General features: G+C 41.0%; 1 protein-coding gene across 7 annotated transcripts in view; it reads right to left on the reverse strand.

Annotated features, from left to right (window-relative positions):
* ddr2a (discoidin domain receptor tyrosine kinase 2a) overlaps positions 1 to 21,728 on the reverse strand; it is a 148,705-nt gene that overhangs the window by 51,545 nt on the left and 75,432 nt on the right. For all 7 annotated transcript variants that reach the window (XM_048601872.1, XM_048601868.1, XM_048601870.1 and 4 more), the window contains one exon: positions 10,787 to 10,894. In XM_048601872.1, the coding sequence (XP_048457829.1) occupies positions 10,787 to 10,871 (85 nt within the window). In that variant the 5' untranslated portion in view covers positions 10,872 to 10,894. The remainder of the gene's footprint in view (positions 1 to 10,786; positions 10,895 to 21,728) is intronic.

Genomic DNA, 21,728 nt, shown 5'->3' on the forward strand with positions numbered 1-21,728 from the left:
GCTGGAGGGGAGTGTGGAGCGGACAAGGGAGTCACGGAGAGAGTTGTCCCTCCGGAAAGCAGATAAGGGTGGGGAGGGAAAGATGTCTTTGGTGGTGGGGTCGGATTGCAGATGGCGGAAGTGTCGGAGGATGATGCGTTGGATCCGGAGGTTGGTGAGGTGGTACGTGAGGACGAGGGGGCTTCTGTTTTGGTTGTTATTGCAGGGACAGGGTGTGAGGGATGAGTTGCGAGAAATGCGGGAGACACGGTTGAGGGCGTTCTCGACCACTGAGGGGGGGAAGTTGTGTCCTTGAAAAACGAGGACATCTGAGATGTACGGGAGTGGAATGCCTCATCCTGGGGGCAGATGCGGCGGAGGCAAAGGAATTGGGAATAGGGGATGGCATTTTTGAAGGAAGGTGGGTGGGAGGAGGTGTATTCTAGGTAGCTGTGGGAGTCGGTGGGCTTGAAATAGATATCGGTTTCTAGGTGGTTGCCAGAGATGGAGACAGAGAGGTCCAGGAAGGAGAGAGGTATTAGAGATGGTCCAGGTGAACTTAAGGTTGGGGTGGAAGGTGTTGGTGAAGTGGATGAACTGTTCGAGCTCCTCGTGGGAGCACGAGGCGGCGCCGATACAGTCATCAATGTAACGGAAGAAGAGGTGGGGTTTAGGGCCAGTGTAGGTACGGAAGAGGGATTGTTCCACATAACCTACAAAGAGGCAGGCATAGCTTGGGCCCATGCAGGTACCCATGGCCACCCACTTTGTCTGTAGGAAGTGGGAGGAATTGAAAGAGAAATTGTTGAGGGTGAGGATGAGTTTGGCTAAGCGGATGAGGGTGTCAGTGAAGGGGGACTGGTCGGGCCTGCAGGATAGGAAGAAGCGGAGGGCCTTTCGGCCATCTGTATGGGGAATGCAGGTGTATAGGGACTGGACGTCCATGGTAAAGGTGAGGTGTTGGGGACCGGGGAATTGGAAGTTCTGGAGGAGGTGGAGGGCGTGGGTGGTGTCACGGACGTAGGTAGGGAGTTCCTGGACCAAGGGGAAGAAAATGGAGTCGAGATAGGTGGAGATAAGTTCGGTTGGGCAGGAGCAGGCGGAGACAATGGGTCGACCAGAGCAGTCAGGTTTGTGGATTTTGGGAAGGAGATAGAAGCGGGCGGTGCGGCGTTGGGGAACGATGAGGTTGGAGGCCGTGGGTGGGAGGTCACCTGAGGTGATGAGATTGTGGATGGTTTGGGAGATGATGGTTTAGTGGTCGGGGGTGGGGTCATGATCAAGGGGGCGGTAGGAGGAGGTGTCGGAGAGTTGGTGTCTGGCCTCGGCGATGTAGAGGTCAGTGCGCGATACTACAACTGCGCCTCCCTTGTCCGCGGGTTTTATGGTGAGGTTGGGATTGGAGCGGAGGGCTGCACGTTCTGTGGGGGAGAGGTTGGAGTGGGTGAGAGGGGTGGAGAGGTTGAGGCGATTGATGTCTCGATGGCAGTTGGAGATGAAGAGGTCGAGGGAGGGTAGGAGGCCTTGTGGTGGTGTCCAGGAGGAGGGGGTGTGATGGAAGTGGGAGAAGGGGTCAGTAGGGGGAGGGTTAGGCTCACGATTAAAGAAGTAAGCGCGGTGGTGGAAGCGGCAGAAAAACTGCTCAATGTCCAAACGTGACCGGTATTCGTTGATGTGTGGGTGGAGGGAGACAAAGGTGAGTCCTTTACTAAGGACTGACCGTTCGTCCTCAGGAAGGGGGAGGTCTGGGGGGAATCAATATGGCTATCCCCACTGATAAGGCACCAAATTAATTAACTAGCTGCTCTCTGATTGGGCTGGCATTTCTGGAATACAGGACACTGTTCTGAATTATCTGTGTAGCAAAATGCCACTCCAGCATCCCAGTGCCCACTGGCAGGGTTGGCTCCCATTTTTAATACCAGCATCAGGTTTTCCTTGGGCAATGATGATATTCAACTGATTAACTCTCTCTCTCTTTCTCCTCCCTGACACAGATGCCTGAGTATTTGCATCATTTTCTGTCTTTATTTCAGATTTCCAATAATTTGATTTTGTGTTACAATTAGTATAAAACCACCCTATTCTGGACATATATTATCATTAAAATCAGTGCCTCCCTAATCTGTCTTCAGAATTAGGTTGAATTAATTTCAGAAATTGCAACTTTACAGGTTAATGCACTGGTGTACCCAGATACTGGGCCACGGTTATAGGCACGTGTTTGCCTCTGGAATGTCTCGTCTGCTCACAGTACTTAATCTTAGGTTAGCTGTTTAATAAGAGGAGAAGAGTTATATCTTTATATGGAGGAAGGGACAGTCAGATTGTTAACCAATGCAGGCTTCATTCTTCCACATCTCCATGTGATTATTGACATACCACCAATAACTGTATACCAGCAATAACACCAGACCATTTATTCTCACATATTTGGGGTGTGACAATACAGTGGTTCTTTGAAAGTTCACTGAGAGAGAACAGAGATGTGTCATTGAGTGTGGTTTAATGTCCCTTCTCCGTAGGTTAAACAGTCCACTGATATTTATTGTTCAACTTCACATATAAACAGAGTATGACTGAGACAAGCTATCAAAAGCGGGTAATTTGTTTCAAACAGGATCAGTATTTGAGCACTCGATCATCACTAATGACAACGATATGCACTTGTTGTTTTGGTGATAGGTTTTGATTTAACTGGCTCTGCGTAAGATTATGATTCGGAATTTTTGCAGCATCACCGAGGTACATATTCGGAAAGCATGTGTCTGGTCTGAATTGCCAGGCTGCGGTTTAACAAGAATCTCAAGTATTAAAACACCACTATGAAAAATTCCACAGCTTATGGAGTGATGAAAGTAGCAGGTAATCAGAAGGGCCTGAAAGTGGAGCAGAAATTTAGTTGTTGCATGTGCTGCTGTTTCGTGTGTTTTGAAGCTCAGTCCCTCACAACTGCATGAAGAAGTACCAGTGGAAGAAGGAACCACATTGTCAATGCTTAACATTGTGGTGACAAAATGACACCACAAGCATTCGCAGTTAATCTTGCTGTATTAAGTTAAATGGAAAACTGCTCATGTTATAAATATGTTAAACATATTGAATATTAAGATCAAGCAACTGATAAAACAAAATATTTCAATGCTGAACCGGCCCATTGGCCAATTATTAGGGACTTCCTGCAGATTTCATTCTATTCACATCTCTCATGTTCCATTCATCTGGAAACGCCCACCAACCTCCTCAAGCATTGCATTTAGCTGTCATTAAAAGCTCCAAAAGTGGCCTCTGTTAATGCGCTGATCATCAATTTTGTGAAAAGCCACATCCTAAATTAATCCCAAATTTGCCTTGCATTGAGTTGGAGTTGGGCCCACATTCCCTTCTTTCAAGGCTCATCTTGAAGAGAGAGGGGTGTGGGGCTCATTTTTATTCTAGTTACGTATCCTATATATTTCTTATCTTTGACCGAAGAGGCAAATATATTAAATCTCTGAGAAAAGTAAATGATGTTTTTATGAAATAAAATATAAATGATTCTAAATATAAACGGTAAATATTTAAAATGAATAGATGCAATTGTAACTATAAAGAGAGAAAAAAACATTGTTGCTGTTACATCCTTTGCTTTATATTTAGTTTGTCTTGTTAAATTTAGCCAATTTTGAAATGTATTCTTTCATGGGACATGGATGTTGCTGTCAAAACTGGCATTTGTTACCCATTTCTAATTGCCCTTGATCTTGCTTGCTGGACCATTTCAGAGAGCAGTTAAGAGTCAATCACATTGCTCTGGAGCTGGAGTCATATGTAGATCAGAATGGGTTGATGAACATGTCTAATCTTCAAAGACATTAGTGACTCAGGTGGGTTTTTCTGACTACGAAGGATAGTCATGGTCACCAATTGCTGAAACTAGCTTTCAATTTCAGATTTGATTAATCAAATTTAAATATTACCAGTGGGATTTGAAACTATGTCCGAGAGTATCAGCCTGCACCTCTGGATTGTTAGTCCTGTGTAGTAGATTGCCATTGTACTACCTCTCACACTCACTAAACCGCCTTCATGGTTGAATGATACATATGGAATGTCAAATACCATCATAACGTGATGATGCTGTGGCTTTAAGAGGTGTACTTTGTCCTGGTATCTTTTAAGAGAGATTTTAAGGCAGATATACCGAGCTGGCTAGTGAAGGCCTGTAAAGTTAACAGCTTGGGAGGCCTTGAGCATCTTAGAGAGACAATTATTTTGGAAGAGTTTAAAATTTCACTTCCTGAAGTAATGAGAACTGAAGTGGAAGAGCAGAGAGTTAAAACTGCGAGATCAGCAGCGGAAATGGCCAATGATTATGAGTTAGTTCATAAATCAAATTTTGGCTTCTGTCATCAATTTCAATCTGTGAGGGATAGAAATTGGGGAAAACAGAAATCCTCAGGAGGCAAGGGAAAATGAAATCTTATTGAAGGAGTAAAGACAGTTCACCACAGGGTGAAAAGAAACTCATGAGGGGAATACAAAGTAAAAATACTCAGGTGTTTTCAGTGCAATAAAGTAGGCCACATGAAGTCACAGTGTTGGTAGTTTAGAAAAAGCACTGGGAGGACAGATATGGAAAAACAGGATAAGCCATTGAGTTTTGTTGAAGTGGTAAAGGAAATCACAGTGGAAGCTAAAAAGCTGCGACAGAACGTATGATCTGATCAGAGGTTGGTTGAGAAAGGAAGTGTCAGATCTCCTTAAAGAATTTACGTGCGAGAGTAAGGTTTTCTCATATATACCAACAGGAGTGGATAAAGAAATTAAAATTTTAAGAGATATGGGAGCCTGTCAATCTTCGATGGTGAGAGATGACAAGATATGTAATTTAGAAGGACTATTACCAGAAAAAGTGGTAACACGTAGAATTCATAGTGAGACAAGAAGTGCTCCATTACGTAAAGTGAGGTTGGAATATCTTGTGAAAAGCGGAGAAGCGATGGCAGGAGCACTAGAGGAACTCTCAGTTCCAGAAATACAGTTTATCCTTGGTAATGATATAGCTGGATCACAGATGGGAATGATGCCTATTGTGGTTGAAAAGCTAAAGGAAAATCAGGCAACTGTTGTATTACAGGAAGTATATGCTGAGATTCTTCCTGACTGTCTGGTAACAAGGTCAAAAAGCAGGAGGAGAAATCAAAGAACAAAGATAGGGAAACTGAAGTTCCATTGTGAGAGACTACGCTTGATCAAATGGTTGAGAAAAAACAAGAACAGGTGGAAGACGAAGTGGATATTTTTAGTTCAGAGAAATTAACTGAATTACGACAGAAAGATGAAAAACTGAAGCAGCGGTAACAAAAAAAAAGTACACCGAAGAAGAATCTGAACATATCCAGAATGTTACTATCTTAAAAACAAAGTCTTGAGGAGAAAATGGAAACCATCACATATTCAGGCAGATAAAAAACAGGCAGAGGTTCATCAAGTTGTATTGCCCAGGGGTTAAAGAATGGAAGTGTTGTGGGTAGCGCATGAATTACCAGGAGGAGGTCATTTGGGAGTAAGGAAAACTCAAGCCAAAATACAAAAACATTTTTATTGGCCTGGACTGCATAAGGATGTGTCTGAATTTTGCTCGACATATCATACATGTCAGGTAATTAGAAAACAGCAGGCATGGATAAAATCAGCACCCTTAATACCCATTCCCACATCTGAGGAATCTTCTACAAGGGTCTTAACTGATTGAATAAGACACCTTTCTAAAACAAAAAGTGGGGATCAGTATTTGCTGACCATAACGGATGTGTCTACTAGATTGCCAAGGCTATTCCATTATGTTGTATCACTGCTAAAAGGACTGTACAAGAGTTACTCAACTTTTCTACTAGATATGGACTACCCACAGAAATACAATCAGATCAAGGGTCAAACTTTACATCAAAATTATTCAAGGAAGTTATGCATAACTTAGGAATAAAACAATTCAAATCCACTGCACACTATTCAGAATCACAGGGAGCATTAGAACGATGGCATCAAACTTTAAAGACCATGTTGACGGTTTACAGACATTATCCAGAGGATTGCAATAAAATAATTCAATTTGTACTTTTTGCAATTAGGGATATACCAAATGAATCTACCAAATCCAATCCATTTGAATTAATTTTTGGGCATGAGGTGAGAAGACCACTGAAATTAAATAAGGAGAAATTGGTGAGTCAGATTTCACAGACCACATACTTGGACTATGCATCAAATTTTAGGAAGAGATTAAATAGAGTAGGTAAGTTGGCTAGATAGCGTTTAAAAGTGGCACAGCATGTGATGAAACAGGAAGCAGACAAGAAATCAAAAATTTGGAATTTTGCTAGTGAAGATAAAGTGTTATCATTATTTCCAGTGGGAGGTGAATCTTTAAAAGCAAGGTTTAGTGGGTCTTATCAGATCGAAAGGAAACTGAATGAGGTGAATTATTTGATAAGAACACAGATAGAAAGAAGTCTCACAGATTGTGTCATGTCAATATGCTCAAAGGGTATTTTGTTAATGAAGGTAAGGAAAAGGAGAAAGTGTTACTGGTTATGATACAGAGTAAAGAACCAATTTCAGATGATTCTGAATTGGACATTCCTCAAATTAAATTAGACAATGAAGGAAGTTCTCAAAAATTGGGATACATTATTGAGTTACCATCCAGAGGAAAATCAAAAGAATTATTGTGATGACATGGGAAGATATGTGAGAATAAGCTCGAAAATACAAATCTAATTATGCATGATATAGATATGGGAAATGCTGTTCCAAATAAGTAATATCCTTAAAGGCTTAACCCTGTAAAGTTGGCATAGCTTCAAAAAGACATTGAACACATACTCAAAGACAACATAATCAAAGTGAATTGTAGCAACTGGAACTCGTCCGTATGGTAATAGTGCCAAAACTAAATGGTACCCAAAGATTATGTGTGGAATACTACAAAGTCAATGGAGTTACAAAGTCTGATTCATATTCTATTCCACATTTGGAAGACTGTTGAGAAGGTGGGACAAGCAAATTATATTTCTAAGTTGGACATGCTCAGAAGGTACCTTTGTCCAAAACAGCAAAGACAATTTTGGCTTTCATGACACCAAATGGACTGCATCAATTTAAAGTCATGCCATTTGGTATGAAAAAATGCACCAGCCACATTTCAAAGGCTAAACAATAAAGTCATTTCTGGATTACCCAATTGTGTGGTGTACGTCAATGATCTGATGATTTTTGGTCACACATGGAAGGAACGTTTGCCTCAACAGAGAAGGCAGTAATACGATTCCTGGGATTGAGTAAAAACCAAAAGAACTGCGGAGGAAGGGTCACCAGACTCGAAACGTTAACTCTGTTTTCTCCTCCACAGATGCTGCCAGACCTGCTGAGCTTTTCCAGCAAGTTTGTTTGTGTTCCTGGGATTGAGTTTTTTTTATCAAAAGTTCATACTGAATTTTAGCAGTGTAGTTGCTCAACTCACTGACCTATTGAAGAACTGCAAAAACTTCAGTGAACAGGAAACTGTCAGAAGGCATTTCGACAGCCTGGAAGCTGTGTTTAGCCATATCTAATGATGCAAAGCCATTCAAGGTAACTATCGATGTGAATGATGTGGGTCTTAGTGCTACACTCTTGCAAGAAGACGATGAGAAGATAGAAAGACCTATTGGGTATTTTCCCAGAAAACTGAATGATCATCAACAGGAATATTACACAATTGAGAAGGAAACCTTGAGCTTGGTGTTGACGTTACAACATTTCAATAATTATATTGCCTGTAATGTGTCTGAGACAATTGTGTATACTGATAATAACCCCTTAAAGTTTGTGGAGAAATTGAAGGTCAAAAGTTTCAGACTGTTTAGATGGAGCTTTTTATTGTAGTCATTCATTGTAAAAATATACACATGGCAAAATGAGAGAATGTAATTGCTGATGCGTGGTCGAGACTTTGACGAAGGAAATGGAGGAATTCTGGGGCAGGAGAAACCGGACTGAAACAGACTGTAGTAGTGAACGTTTGCATACTTAGAGTCAATGTAATGTGTATGTACTGTAGTGTATTAATAGAGTAAGACTAAGTGTTTTTAAAAATTAAACCATCCTTTGTGTATATTGATGGTCTTTTTACTTTCAAAGGGGCAAGTGATGATGCTGTGGCTTTAAGAAGTGTATTTTGTCCTGGTTTCTGTTAAGAGAGGTTTTAAGGCTGGGGTGCTGAGCTGGCTAGTAAGGACCCATAAAGTAAATAGTATGTGAGGCCTTAGGTTTTTTTTAAAAGTTGGGACAATAGAAGCAGCCTGGATAGGTGTGGCCAGCTCTCACAGACCAGAATTTCTAGATATTAGTTTTTCAGCTTTGAGGTTCAGCATCAATTCCTGTTGGAGTCTCAACAGGGTTGGAAACTACTACTCTCTCTGAGTGTTTGCTTAATATGTTTTCTCTCTCTGCTGCTAGATTGCATACCAGACAATCTGTTTCTGAATTTGCCTTTTTGCCAAGGGGTGTGTTTATGGGATTTTACTATATTAGAACAGTTAATTAGTAATAGTTACCGTACCTATTATTCTATTAAGATTTCTTATAGAGTTGTCATTCTAAGTTTTTTTTCTTTTATTGTATTTTAACTATAGTGTTTGAATAAATTGTGTTTTGCTTATGTTGAGTAGTTTGACCAGTTAAATTGCATCTGGAACATAGCATGTTACATTTGCCTTTAAAATAAGGAGAAGTTAGGGTCGAGGCTACCTTCTTAATATATTTTGAGGGGGTTTGGTCTGGTCCATAACAATAACAATCAATCTCTGTCAAATGGAGTAGATCTTGACTTTGTACTATAGTCTAAATGAGACTGTACTAAATAGAAATGGGGCATTAATCAATCAGGATTTCAGTAGTGTTTCTTCCTGTAATGCTGCTTCACCCTGGGAAATCAAAAAAGAGGCAATTTTAACAGCATCTGTGGAGATTCAACAGGGTGGAGTGGTTTGTAAATCTGACTTGTCCGTGGTGCAGAACCAGGTCACAAGGAACTAATTCAGCTCAAGGAGCATGAAATACAAGAAAGCTATAATGCTAATTGAAGGTTTTACCTTTTGAATTATAGTGGGGGTTATACATATAGATCCCTAAACTGCACTGTTAATGTTGGGGAAGGCATTAAACAGGAAGTTAGAGATATAAGCAATAAAGGTGCAGCTGTAATTATCAATGACTTTAATCTGCACATAGTTTGGTCAAATCAAATTAGAAACAATCCTACAGAGTAGGAATTCCTGGAGTGTGTAATTTATGGTTTTCTAGATTAAGGTTGATGAAACATCTAGAGAACAGGCCATTCCAAACTGTGCAATGAGAAAAGAATAGTCTAGCTCTAAAACACCCCTTGGAGAAGGATTGTCATAATATGATAGAATTCAAGATAGAATGTGATGTAGTTGATTCTGAGGCTAGGATCTTGAATCTAAGTAAAGGAAACTACAAAGGTATAAGGTGCCTGGCTATGATAAATTGGAATGTTGCTGAAAGGGATGACGGTGGATACATGATTGCAAACATTTAATGAGCACATGGATGAACTGCAAGAATTGGTCATTCCTGTCCGATACAAAATCAAAACTGAAAAGGTGGCCCAACCATGGCTAACAAGGGAAATTTTGGATAGTATTAGATCTAAGGAAGGGACATACAGATTGCTAAAAAAAAAAAGCAGACCTGAGGATTGGAAGCAGTTTAGATTTCAAAAAAGGACAAAAGGTTTGATAAAGAGGGAAAAAGATCACTTAAATATACACTTGCATTTGTCTTCACAACGGAGGACACAAATAATGTTCCAAAAATATTGGGGAACACAAAGTCTAATGAGAGGGTTGAACTGAAGGAAATCAATATTAGTAGGGAAATAATATTGGGGAGTTTAATGGGAATAAAGGCCAATAAATCTACATCCTGGAGTATTTAAGAAAGTGGCCCTAGAAATAATGGATGAATTGGTGGCCATCTTTCATGATCTATAGACTGTGGAACAGTTCCTATGGATTCATGGATAGCTAATGTAACCCCATTATTTAAGAAAAGGAGGTAGACTGGAAACAGGGACATCCACAGTGGGAAATGCTGGAGTCTATGATAAAGAATTTAGTAGCAGAGTAGTTGGAAAATAGTGACAGGATTGGACAGGATCAGCATGGACTAATGAAAGGGAAATCATACTTGAGAAATCTAATGGAATTTTTTGAGGATGCAACAAGTGAAGTTAATAAGAGGGAGCCAGTGAATTTCAGAACGCTTTTGATTAGGTCACACATAAGAGATTAGCTCGTACTATTAAAGCGAATAGGCTTGGGGTAATGTAAAAACATGGATTGAAAATTGGTTGGCAGACTTGAACCAAGGAGCATCATTAAATGGATCTTCTTCTGAGTAGCAGGTGGTGACTATCATGGTACTGCAAGGATCAGTGCTTGGATCTGAGCCATTCACAATATATATTAGTGATTTTGATGAGGGTACAAAGGGATATGGGCCAAATGGGACTGGTTTAATTTGGGAGACCTGGTCAATGTGGATGATTTGGACTAAAGGGTCTGTTTTTGTGCTCTATGACTCTAGGATTAAAAAACAGGTTTTGGATGGTTAAAATACTTGGGGAGAGAAAAAGACGGTGTGTTTGTTTGCAGATTTATTTTTAAATTAACAAATTGTGAAACCATGTACATATATCTAATTCCATGATGTTATTTCCAGAAGCACTGCATCAATCGTATTGCTAGTTGCACATTACCTGGATTCACCTGAGCACTTGCAAGATCGAGACAGTGTAACAACATCAACAGCAGGTGTATGATGGGAAATGAAGTCACGACCATCTTAGGTAAGTAGATTTTCTGATCTGAAAAGAGAACCAGAGTAAGTGCTGAGCTTCAAATAATAGCACAACCCTTTCTAAACTATATGCTGGCTCTTTGAATTTGCCTTATTTCTTTAGCATGCCTGCAATCGCATTTGTCTTATTGCTACTTACTTTTCAAAACAGAACAAACAGAAATGTCAAACCTCGCCTACTCTGATGTATATTATGAGCCGTGTGTTTACATTGTGCTTCAGAGCTACGGTTAATCACCTTATTGCTGCAACTGATTCACTATGTGGATGTACCTGCTAGAGAAGGTGGAAAACCTGACGTAATCTTGGGAAATAAGGCAGGACAGGGGCTGAGGTGACAGTGGGGGAGCACTTTGGGGCCAGTGACTATAATTCTATTAGTTTTAAAATAGTGATGGAAAAGAATAGACCGGATCCAAAAGTCAAAGTTCCGAATTGGAGGAAGGCAATTTTGACGGTATTAGGCAGGAACAATTGAAAGTTGATTGGGGACGGATGTTTGCAGGTAAAGGGACAGCTGGAAAATGGGAAGCCTTCAAAAATGAGATAACGAGAATCCAGAGACAGTATGTTCCTGTTAGGGTGAAGGGCAAGGCTGGTAGATGTAGGGAATGCTGGATGACTAGAGAAATTGAGATTTTGGTCAAGAAAAAGGAGGAAACATATGTCAGATACAGACAGCAAAGATCGAGTGAATCCTTAGAAGAGTATAAACGCAGTAGGATTATACTTAAGAGGGAAATCAGGAGGGCAAAAAGGGCTCATGAGATAGCTTTGGCAAATAGGGCTAAGAAGAATCCAAAGGGATTCTACAAATACATTAAGGACAAAAGGGTAACTAGGGAGAGAATAGGGCCCCTAAAAGATCAGTAAGGCTGCCTTTGTGTGGAACTGCAGGAGATGGGGGAGACAGTAAACAAGTATTTTGCATCAGTGTTTACAGTGGAGCAGGATATGGAAGATACAGAACGTGGGGAAACAAATAGCGACATCTTGAAAAATGTCCATATTACAGAGGAGGTGGTACTGGATGCTTAAAATGCAATAAGGTGGATAAAATCCCGGGGACATGATCAGGAGTACCCTAGAACTCTGTAGGAAGCTAGAGAAGTGATTGTTGGGCCCTTGCTGAGATATTTGTATCAGTGATAGCCACAGCTGAGGTGTTCGAAGCCTGGAGATTGGCTAATGTGGTTCCACTATTTAAAAAAGGTGATAAGGAAAAGCCAGGGAACTATAGAGTGGTGAGCCTAACACCAGTGGTGGGCAAATTGTTGGAGGGAATCCTGAGGGGCAGGATTTACATGTATTTGGAAAGGCAAGGACTAATTAGGGATAGTCAATATGGCTTTGTGCATAGGAAATTGTGTCTCACTAACTTAATTGAGGTTTTTGAAGAAGTAACAAAGAGGATTGTTGAGGGCAGAGTGGTGGACATGATCTATTTAGACTTCAGTAAGGCTTTCAACAAGATTCTGCATGGTAGACTGGTTAGCAATGTTGGATCACATGGAATACAGGGAGAACTAGGCATTTGGATACAGAATTGACTTGAAGGTTGAAGACAGAAGGTGGCGATGGAGGGTTGCTTTTCAGACTGGAGACCTGTGACCAGTGGTGTGTCCACAAGGATTGGTGCTGGGTCCACTGCTTTTCACCATTTATATAAACAATTTGGCTGTGAGCATAGGAAGTATGGTTCGTAAGTTTGCAGATGATACCAAATTGGAGGTGTAGTGGACAGCAAGGAAGGTTAACTCAGAATACAACAGGATCTTGATCAGATGGGCCAATGGTCCAAGGAGTGGCAGCTGGAGTGTAATTGAGATAAATATGAGGTGCAGCATTTTGGAAAGGCAAATTAGGGCAAGACTTATACACTTAATGGTAAGGTCCTAGGAAGTGTTGCTGAACAAAGAGACTTTGAAGATGGCATTTGGTATGCTTGTCTTTGTTGGTCAGGGCATTGTCAGAATATAGGAGTTGGGAGGTCATGTTGCAGCTGTACAAGACATTGGTTCAGCCACTTTTGGAATATCGCATACAATTATGGTCTGCCTGCCATAGGAAGGATGTTGTGAAACTTGAAAGGGTTCAGAAAAGATTTACAAGGATGTTGCCAAGGCTGGAGGGTTTTTGAGCTACAGGGAGAGGCTGAATAGGTTGGCGCTATTTTCCCTGGAACATCAGAGGCTGAGGGGTGACCTTATAGAGGTTTATAAAATCATGAGGGGCATGGATAGGGTAAATAGACAAGGTATTTTCCCCGAGTTGGGGGAGTCCAAAACTAGAGGGTTTAAGGTGAGGGGGATAGATATAAACGGCACCTAAGGGGCAACATTTTCATGCAGAGGGTGGTGGAATTAACTGCCATAGGAAGTGGTGGAGGCTGGTACAATTACAATATTTCAAAGGCATCTGAATGGGTATATGAATAAGAAGGATTTGGAGGGATATGAGCCAAATGCTTGCAAATGGGACTAGATTAATTTAGAGTATCTGGTTGACATGGATGAGTTGGACCAAGGGGTCTGTTTCTGTGCTGTACATCTCTATGATGCTAACTTCCTCAATACGATAACTGCAATATTATACACATAATTTGATTGTGCAATACATCACAATTACCTAAAAATATCAGCTGTTAGTAAAGAATTCCTTTTGAAAAATTAACAGCATGACACAATTTGCTCCTGATGAACGGTCCATGCCTGAAATGTTGACTTTCCTGCTCCTCTGATGCTGCCTGACCTGATGCGTTCTTCCAGCTCCACACTGTATTGACACTGATACAATTTGCCGTTTGTTCCTTTTATGATTTAGGCCAAATTTTGCACTATTTGCAGTTCTTAATTATAAGGTCACAGAGCACCAGGCATTGAAAGAAAGAACCTATATTTATGTAAATGCCTTTCACAACCTAACAACATCTCAAAGCACTTTGCAATGCAGTGAAATACAACGGCCAACCTATCTCCGTATTAATGATTAAAATTAGACAGGAGGTCAGGAAAACACTCCTATTCTTGTTCAAATAGTGTCATGAAGTGTCTTATGCCCAGTGACATGCATGTAGGCAGAGCCTCTGTTTTAATGTCTCGTCTAAATTAAAGCACCTCTGGCAGTGCAGCACTCCCTCAATACTGCATCAGGGCTTAGCCTCAATTGGGTGCTTAAATCTCTGAAATGGAACTTGAACCCACAGCTTTCTGACTCAGAGGTGATAATGCTGTCACTGAGCCACAGCTGAAAGTAGACAAATAGATTTACATTGTTTTGGTTCACGTGGATAGTTTTGTGGTAGTGCTATGGTTGGGGCAAAATTACATCACAGCGGTATACAGTTTAATTTTCTTGACCTTTTTGCATCTTCCCATGCCTGAACATTACAGAAAAAAACCAAGCATTTCACAAGTCTCCTGAGTATTTGTCATATGCAAATAAATAATTTATTGCTATGAAGGACTGAATGGCCTGTTCAAATGCCTATTTTCTGTTTCTTTGCTATATCGTGCCTCAGTTATAAAGTCACTACAAAACTCGCACAGATCTCTGGGGTTCCCAACCTGCTACTGGTGCCACTGTTCCATCCCCTAGTATTTCACATGATTGCCTGTTATCCTGCTTTAAACCGTCACACGCAAAGCCAAAATGATTCTGTTGTTGTGAGGATGAATAAACCAGAAAATATTATTCTGAATCTGTCCAGTTTCTCTAATGCAAAGCAGACCTATTGAGCAATATATTCCAGTCACATTGGTGCTACTTGGTTTGTCACAAGACATTGTGTAGTGTTAACAAAATTCTGTCATTGCCATTCTCATACTTGTTACTGCTATTCAATGTCTGAAACATTAGTGAGAAAATATTTCAGCAGATACTGTAACAGAGCTTCGGGAAGAGCTCTCAACTCCATCCTGCTCTCAATCACATTTCAGTTAGATTTGATTTGATTTAGATTTATTGTCACGTGTAATCGGTACAAGAATATAGTGAAAAGTGTACAAAAATCACCATTCTCTGGCACCACTGTAGTATACAAAAGACAGGATCAAAAACAGCAGCAGACATAAAAGGAAGAGCCAAAAGGAAAGGAAACATCCAGATGACTCCCCTGCCATGAGTCCTCGCCACCAGAAAAACAAAGCCAGAAAGTCCACGTCTCAGTCTGCAAACACTCAGGTGCCCCAGTCCCCGCACGCCACCGTAGCCAGAATGCCACTGCCTCTGCCATTGGGTACCCCGAGTACAGCCATGTCATGGAGCCGCTCCACCGCCACTGGAACTGTGTCGCCGCTCTTCGGAGCCGCATTGCCTCCACCGACGTCGTCGCCACCATGGGCTGATCTCGGCAACGCAGCCACTGCTGAAGCTGCCAGGTCCCAAACTGACCGCAAACCCAGCGCTGGGCGCCCCCCATGCCGAAGCACCCGGTGCCTCATTCTGGCTTATATTGCTGCTGTTGTTGCCGCTGCCTCCTTGGCTGCCATTTCAACAAAGGAACCCGCCGTTGCCAAGCCTTCGGGGAAGCGGACCGCCTCTGCCATGGCCGACACTCTCTGGGAATGGGGCCAATGCCACCGAACGAGGAAAGAAAAAGTTTGCAAAGCCGAGAGAGGTAGCGACTAAAATAAAAATTTTTCACTGCCTTCAGAGGTCCTTTAATGCAGAAAAAGAAACATGCTGCAAAGAAAACCAGAAAATCTCATAGTAGACAGTCTCGAAGATTACAGTAACAGTACCTTTTGATATAGTCAAGGCATTTGATCATGACGAGACACGGAGAAGTTTTGTTTTAACGGCAGTGGAACACAATTCAGAGTAATGGGAGCCTTATCCACTGCCACATTTGGTACAACACCAATGCTTCCCATGTCACAGTAACAGAATTCTGTTTTGTTGCAGTCCTCTTCCTTTTACAATTGGTGCCTACACTTTTTATACAGTATTTGTTTAGCCTGTAACCTATACATATTTCTCCTATTTAACTTCAGTCTGAAAATAAGCTATAATAGATAGTCAAATTAGAAGCTATCACCAACCAAAGAACAGGTTTTCTTTTGTGCTGGCCCCCTCAAAATCCTATTTAAACTAAAGCCAGAGATTCAAAGAAGTTTAAGAGAGAGAAGGAGGCCATTCAGATCTTTATGTCTGTGGCAATTGAAATAGAGGAGCCAGTTTAATAACACTTGCCAGCTCTTGTCCATAGGCTTTCCAGGTTATGACACTTCAAATGCTTCTTTTTTAAATGTTCGGAGTGTTACTTTTTGCCTCTACCAACCTTTCAGGCAGTGAGTACGAGTCCCCACTTGGTGAGTTTTACTTCTTCATTTTTATTTAATCCTCTGCTAATTATTTTATATCTGTGATCCCGGATTATTGCTAAAAGAAATAGGTCCTTCCCATCCTCAAATAAATCTCCCAAGCCCTCCCTATTCCAAAGAAAACAAGCCCAACCTTTATTATTTGTGCCATGGATAAAACTCATCATTCCTGGAAATGTTCTTGAATCTTCCAATGTGATCAAATCCTTCCTTTGATGTGGTAATGAGAACTGTTTGCAGTATTCCAGCTGTGGCCTAAGTAGCATTTCACACATTTCCTCTATAACCTTTCTGCTTTTCTGCGGCTTAGCTAATAAAAGAAAGTGTATCCTGTATCTCTTCTTAACCACCTATAGCTATCAATCTATGAATATTTTCTTTGTTCCTCTACATTTCTCACTGTCTTACATTTTGTGCATATCCCCATGCCCCTTGTTTGTACAAATTAAGTATCTAATTGGAAATTTCCAGAAGGATCTACAAGAAAAGATCTTTTAAATCGGTGGTCATCTTAAGTGAAGTTCTACTACTAGTTCTCCCTAACTCTCCACAGCTCCCCTATATCTTATATGGGGCCCTTCAAAGTGGAGAATGGAAATTGGATAAATTGTCATTGTTTTGTTTTCTGGTCATTAGTTTGACAACAATTTCAGCTATAAAGGTGGCATTGGGAATTTCTCATGTTCCATTACAGTATCTGACCTTCAAAATCCAAACGTTCCAGCTCCAACTTCGTGAAGATGGACAGAGTTACCAATGCTTGAAGCCTTGACAATATGGAAAATGCTGTAAACTTACAGGACCATTTGATAGACACATTTGCTGGTACAAACAGAGATGAACTCCTCTAAGAGGCAGTAAGAACTGCAGATGGTGGAGTCAGAGACAACACAGTGTGGAGCTGGATGAACACAGCAGGTCAGGCAGCATTAGAGGAGCAGGAAAGTTGACGTTTCGGGTCGGGACCCTTCTTCAGAAAAAAATTTCTGAATTTTCTGAAGAAGGGTCACGACCTGAAATGTCAACTTTCTTGCTCCTCTGATGCTGCCTGGCCTGATGTGTTCCTCCAGCTCCACACTGTGTTATCTCTGACTTCCTCTAAGATGCTTAGTAACTCCATGTCACTTTGCCAATGCCTCTCTGGTATACCCCGCATACTAGGCAGTCTGGACACTAAGTACGCTCCTGCTTATCAGAGTCTGGCCCAGTGAGCAAGCAAGTCATTGAATAATATGCCCATTGGAAAATACACACTTTTAAACTTGATAATTTTCTGACTTTCTGGTGGTACAACTTAAACAAAAATAACAGCACAAAACAAAAACTACAGGGATGTTAAATAATCATTAACTAAAAGTTGGAACATGGAATACCTCAGTTTTTGGAAAGATCAAACAGGGCGAAAGGAGTTTACTGAAATGAGGGCTGAGAAACTAAGCTAATGAGAAGGAAGAAAGACAATCAAAATAAAGCAGTGGTGAATTTATTCAAAGAACAATCAAATTTAAGGAGTAAATTAATCTAACCTCAAAGACAGCCCATTGAAGACTCACAAAACATTACGCAACGAAAATATTTGGTTCTTAAAACTTGCCAATGTTGTTCTTTATGAGTCATCTAATGTAATCCAACTCTTAGAATGGTTTCCTGTACCCTTGAGCATTGCTTTATCCGGCAACATTTTTTTAAAGGAAGTTCATTGCATTGACAGCAGCTTGTGACAGAGAATGCCAAAGTTTAACTATTTTGTATGCAAAGACATTTTCAAAACTTTGCCTCCAATTCTCCTTGTGAGCATTTTAAATTTGTGATGTCCTGTTAGAGTTCCACCAATGAAGTGAAGTGATTTATCATGACGTACCTTATTGTGAGCCTTCAACATCCTGAATCAGGTCATCCTTTGACACCTCACATCACTATTATTTTAACCTTCCCTTTGTGGTAGCTTTCTAAATGAATCTACCACTTTTCTTGATATAATAATGGAACTATGCTGTAATCTTTTGCCTAAATCAGTTTGGTTTCCAGCAGAGTCACTCATTACAAACATTGGTTCAAATGTGGGCCAAAGAGTTGAATTCCATAGGTGAGGTGAGAGTGAGTGCTCTTGACATCAAGGTCATATTCAATAGAGCGTGGCATCAAGAAGACCTAGCAAAACTGGAATCATTGGGAATCAGTTGGTTGAAATCAAGGCTTACACAAAGGAAGATAGTTGTGGTTGCTGGATGTCAGTCATATCAGCTCCAAGACATCTCTGCAGGAGCCCCTCAGGGTAGTGTCCTTGGCCCGACCACTTTCAGTTGCTTAGTCAATGACTTTCTCTTCACCATCAGGTCAGATATTGAGATGTTCATTTATGATGGGACAATCTGCAATACTATTTATGGTTGAAGTAGTCCATGTCCAAATACAGCAAGATCTGAACCGTATCCAGGTTTGGACTGACAAGTAGCAAGTGACATCTGTGCCACACATGTTCCAGACAATTACCATCTCCAACAGGAGATTCTCCCTTGACATTCAATGGTGTTATCACTGTTGAATTTCCCAAAATTAACATCCTGGTGGTTACCGTTGTCCAGAAACTGAACTGGACTATCCATATAAATATTTTGATTACAATAACAGGTTAGAGGCTAGGAATCTTGAAGTGAATAATTCAATTTTTGACCACCATCTACAACAGTTCCGAGGAAGGGTCACTCGACCCGAAACATTAACTGTGATTTCTCTCCACAGATGCTGCCAGACCTGCTGAGCTTTTCCAGCAACTTCTATTTTTGTCAGTAAATTTCTTGATCTTCACACACTAAATGGAAAATCAACATTGAATTTTTCATGAAACTGAATATTTGTATATTAAATATTGAATAACTTAAGAAGGGATCACAGTGGATAGGGCCTGTATTAAGGTGTATTTTGTAAGTTGAGTTTAAACTGGTGTTATTTCGTGCATAACCATGACTTCCAGAAGCTTGCTTGACCACTTTGTGGAATTCAAAAGCATTACCCCAACCTCTGAAACTAGTCACAGGATTTATTTGGCAGTCCCCCCACCCCCCATCAGTCTTACCAATTGTTGCCAAAGGGTAGGGTACGAGTTTACACTATCTAGTAGATGCCCCCAACCTACTCAAACACTCAGGTAAACTGTACAGGATCTCTTCCTGTTTCTTTCATCTGCCCAGACACATGTTATTGATGGGTGTGGTATGATCACTGGAAGCACACAATTCCTCTGAACTGTTGAAATAATTGGCATCATGCAGATATTCCTGCAGCTGGATTTTCTGTTCAGTGATAGTCAAGGAATAATTTGCTACTAATCCATAATCAGATATCAAGGAATCTATGTCTTAGTAAAATGTCTTCCTGGTAGCGTTTAAAAGATGTTGAAGACATCCCTCATTATTACAACTAGCATGCCATTTCTATATGTGTGGCACTGATTTCTGCTCTTTACCAATCGTGATCAATGACCGGTCTTCATTACAATCATGTCTCCCCTGAGAATAATATCTATTTCTGGCAACTGTGCAAGAATTCAAATTTCAAAAACCATCTTAATTGTTTATATCTATCTGAACTTTGCTCCTTCCACTTATGAATGCGAGTGACTGGGTGTGGAACATCAAGACACATATGTTATGATGCCAGGCCCTTGCCACAGAAAGAGAGAGAGACAGAGGGGCCAGAAGTTTTGCTTTAATGGAAAACCTCTTCATTGTTACACTATTAGTTCCGGAAGCCTGAATCTGGCTAACTGGCCCCAAATGTGGTAAAGCCTATTTTTGTGCATAGCGGGATGGCAACAGCTTCCAAATTGTACTTCTGTGGTTCATGGAGGCAGCTGCCAATATAGCCGCTGCCAATAAGGCAGTCATCTCTGATTTTTCTCTGCCAGGAATGGGACAACATGTCAGGCAGATTAGACTTTTTAAGAGCAGTTTGCTTGGCTAAGTTGGGTACCCTTTTGGAGAGGTTAAATACTTCTTTGGTATAATTTTGGGATACCCTTTAGGAGAGCTTAGGGAACCTTTGGGAGATTAAAGGTGTCTTTTGAAATAATTAAAAGTAGATGTGAATGACTATACAAAGCAAATGGACTAATTCAAACTTTAAACCTCATTGCAACAATCAAAAGCAACTGTCTAAAACATTTAAAACCCCTGCCCTTGAAATAGTTGAAAAACATACTTACTAGACTTTTTTTTGCTATTTCATCCTGTTGACAAAAGCATTAGCGTGATAATTACTGGAAGGGCACTCATTGACTGATTGCATAACCATTATCATACAGGGGTGCCAGCCATTTCATAGTTTGAGAGCTCCATACTGTTATAGACTCTTTGAAGTGGGTTTATGAATTTCACTGCTTGTTTTTGTATGAGATTGAAGAAAGTTCAACGTAATGAATGGATTTTTAATCAATGACAGCTTTTTGGAAATAGTGAATCCTTCAATAGATACTTGAGAATGTTATTTTATCTTATTTTAGCATGGTTCCAGATGTTTGCCCAGGGTGGATGTCAGGTAAATTGGCCTGGTAAGTGCAAGGGAAAAGGGTGGTGTGTGCCAGCCATGGTTGGCATCGAGTGTACAAGGGTTATCATGGCTGAGTAAAGAGGCATAAGTTGTCATGGAGTTATGAGGGACAATGGGGTGTTGGGTAAGTGGTATGAGGTGGCATTGATGGGGAGTGTGTGTGGTGGTGTTGAGGGGATATGAAGGGATGATGGCTAAAGGGCTGTTTGTTGTTGTAGCGTTTTTTTTCGAAGATCTTGGATAAAGTGCTGGTTCACTAAGGCAGGCCTTCTACCTAGCCCATCTCAGCAACCTGTCCTCCACAATCAGCCTCCAAATAGTTTCTTGGTTCATGTACCATGGCTCCTGAAGCCCTATTCTGCACCTTCCTCCCCCCACCCCACCCCAGAACAACAATACCACCTTCTACAGCACTCCTTCCCAGGTCAGGTTGTGGAGCTGGGAAATGTCCTGATACTGTGCTCCTGACCCGGGAGCAAAAGTGAAGGCCAGGAAACTCTTCACCTCACCCATGAAGATTTTGTACATTGCTATCACAGCTTAAAAGCTGACGTTTCAACTTCCGAATGAGGTGAAGATAGGCAAATGAGAAGTCGATGTCATCTGATAATTGGCAAGAAATCCCGCTTTGGCCTTTTTTTAGTCTTTTGCAGGATGTGGTTGGCAAGGAAATCCATTCACAATTATAAAAACCAAGAGGATTGTGGATGCTGGAAATCAGAAACAAAAACAGAAATTGCTTGAAAAGCTCAGCAGGTCTGGCAACACCTATGAAGAGTTAATGTTTTGGGTCCAGTGACTCTTCCTCAATCTATAATTAGCCTTGAGAAGGTAGCAGTGAGAGACCTTCTTGAACCACTGCAGTCTGTGTAGTGTAGGTACACCCATTGTGCTGTTAAGGAGAGAGTTCCAGGGACTTTGATCCGGTGACAGTGAAGGAATGATGATATAGTTCCAAAGCACTGGCGT

This window comes from Rhincodon typus, chromosome 10 (assembly GCF_021869965.1).
Source record: "Rhincodon typus isolate 14 chromosome 10, sRhiTyp1.1, whole genome shotgun sequence".
Classification (NCBI taxonomy): Eukaryota; Metazoa; Chordata; class Chondrichthyes; order Orectolobiformes; family Rhincodontidae; genus Rhincodon; species Rhincodon typus.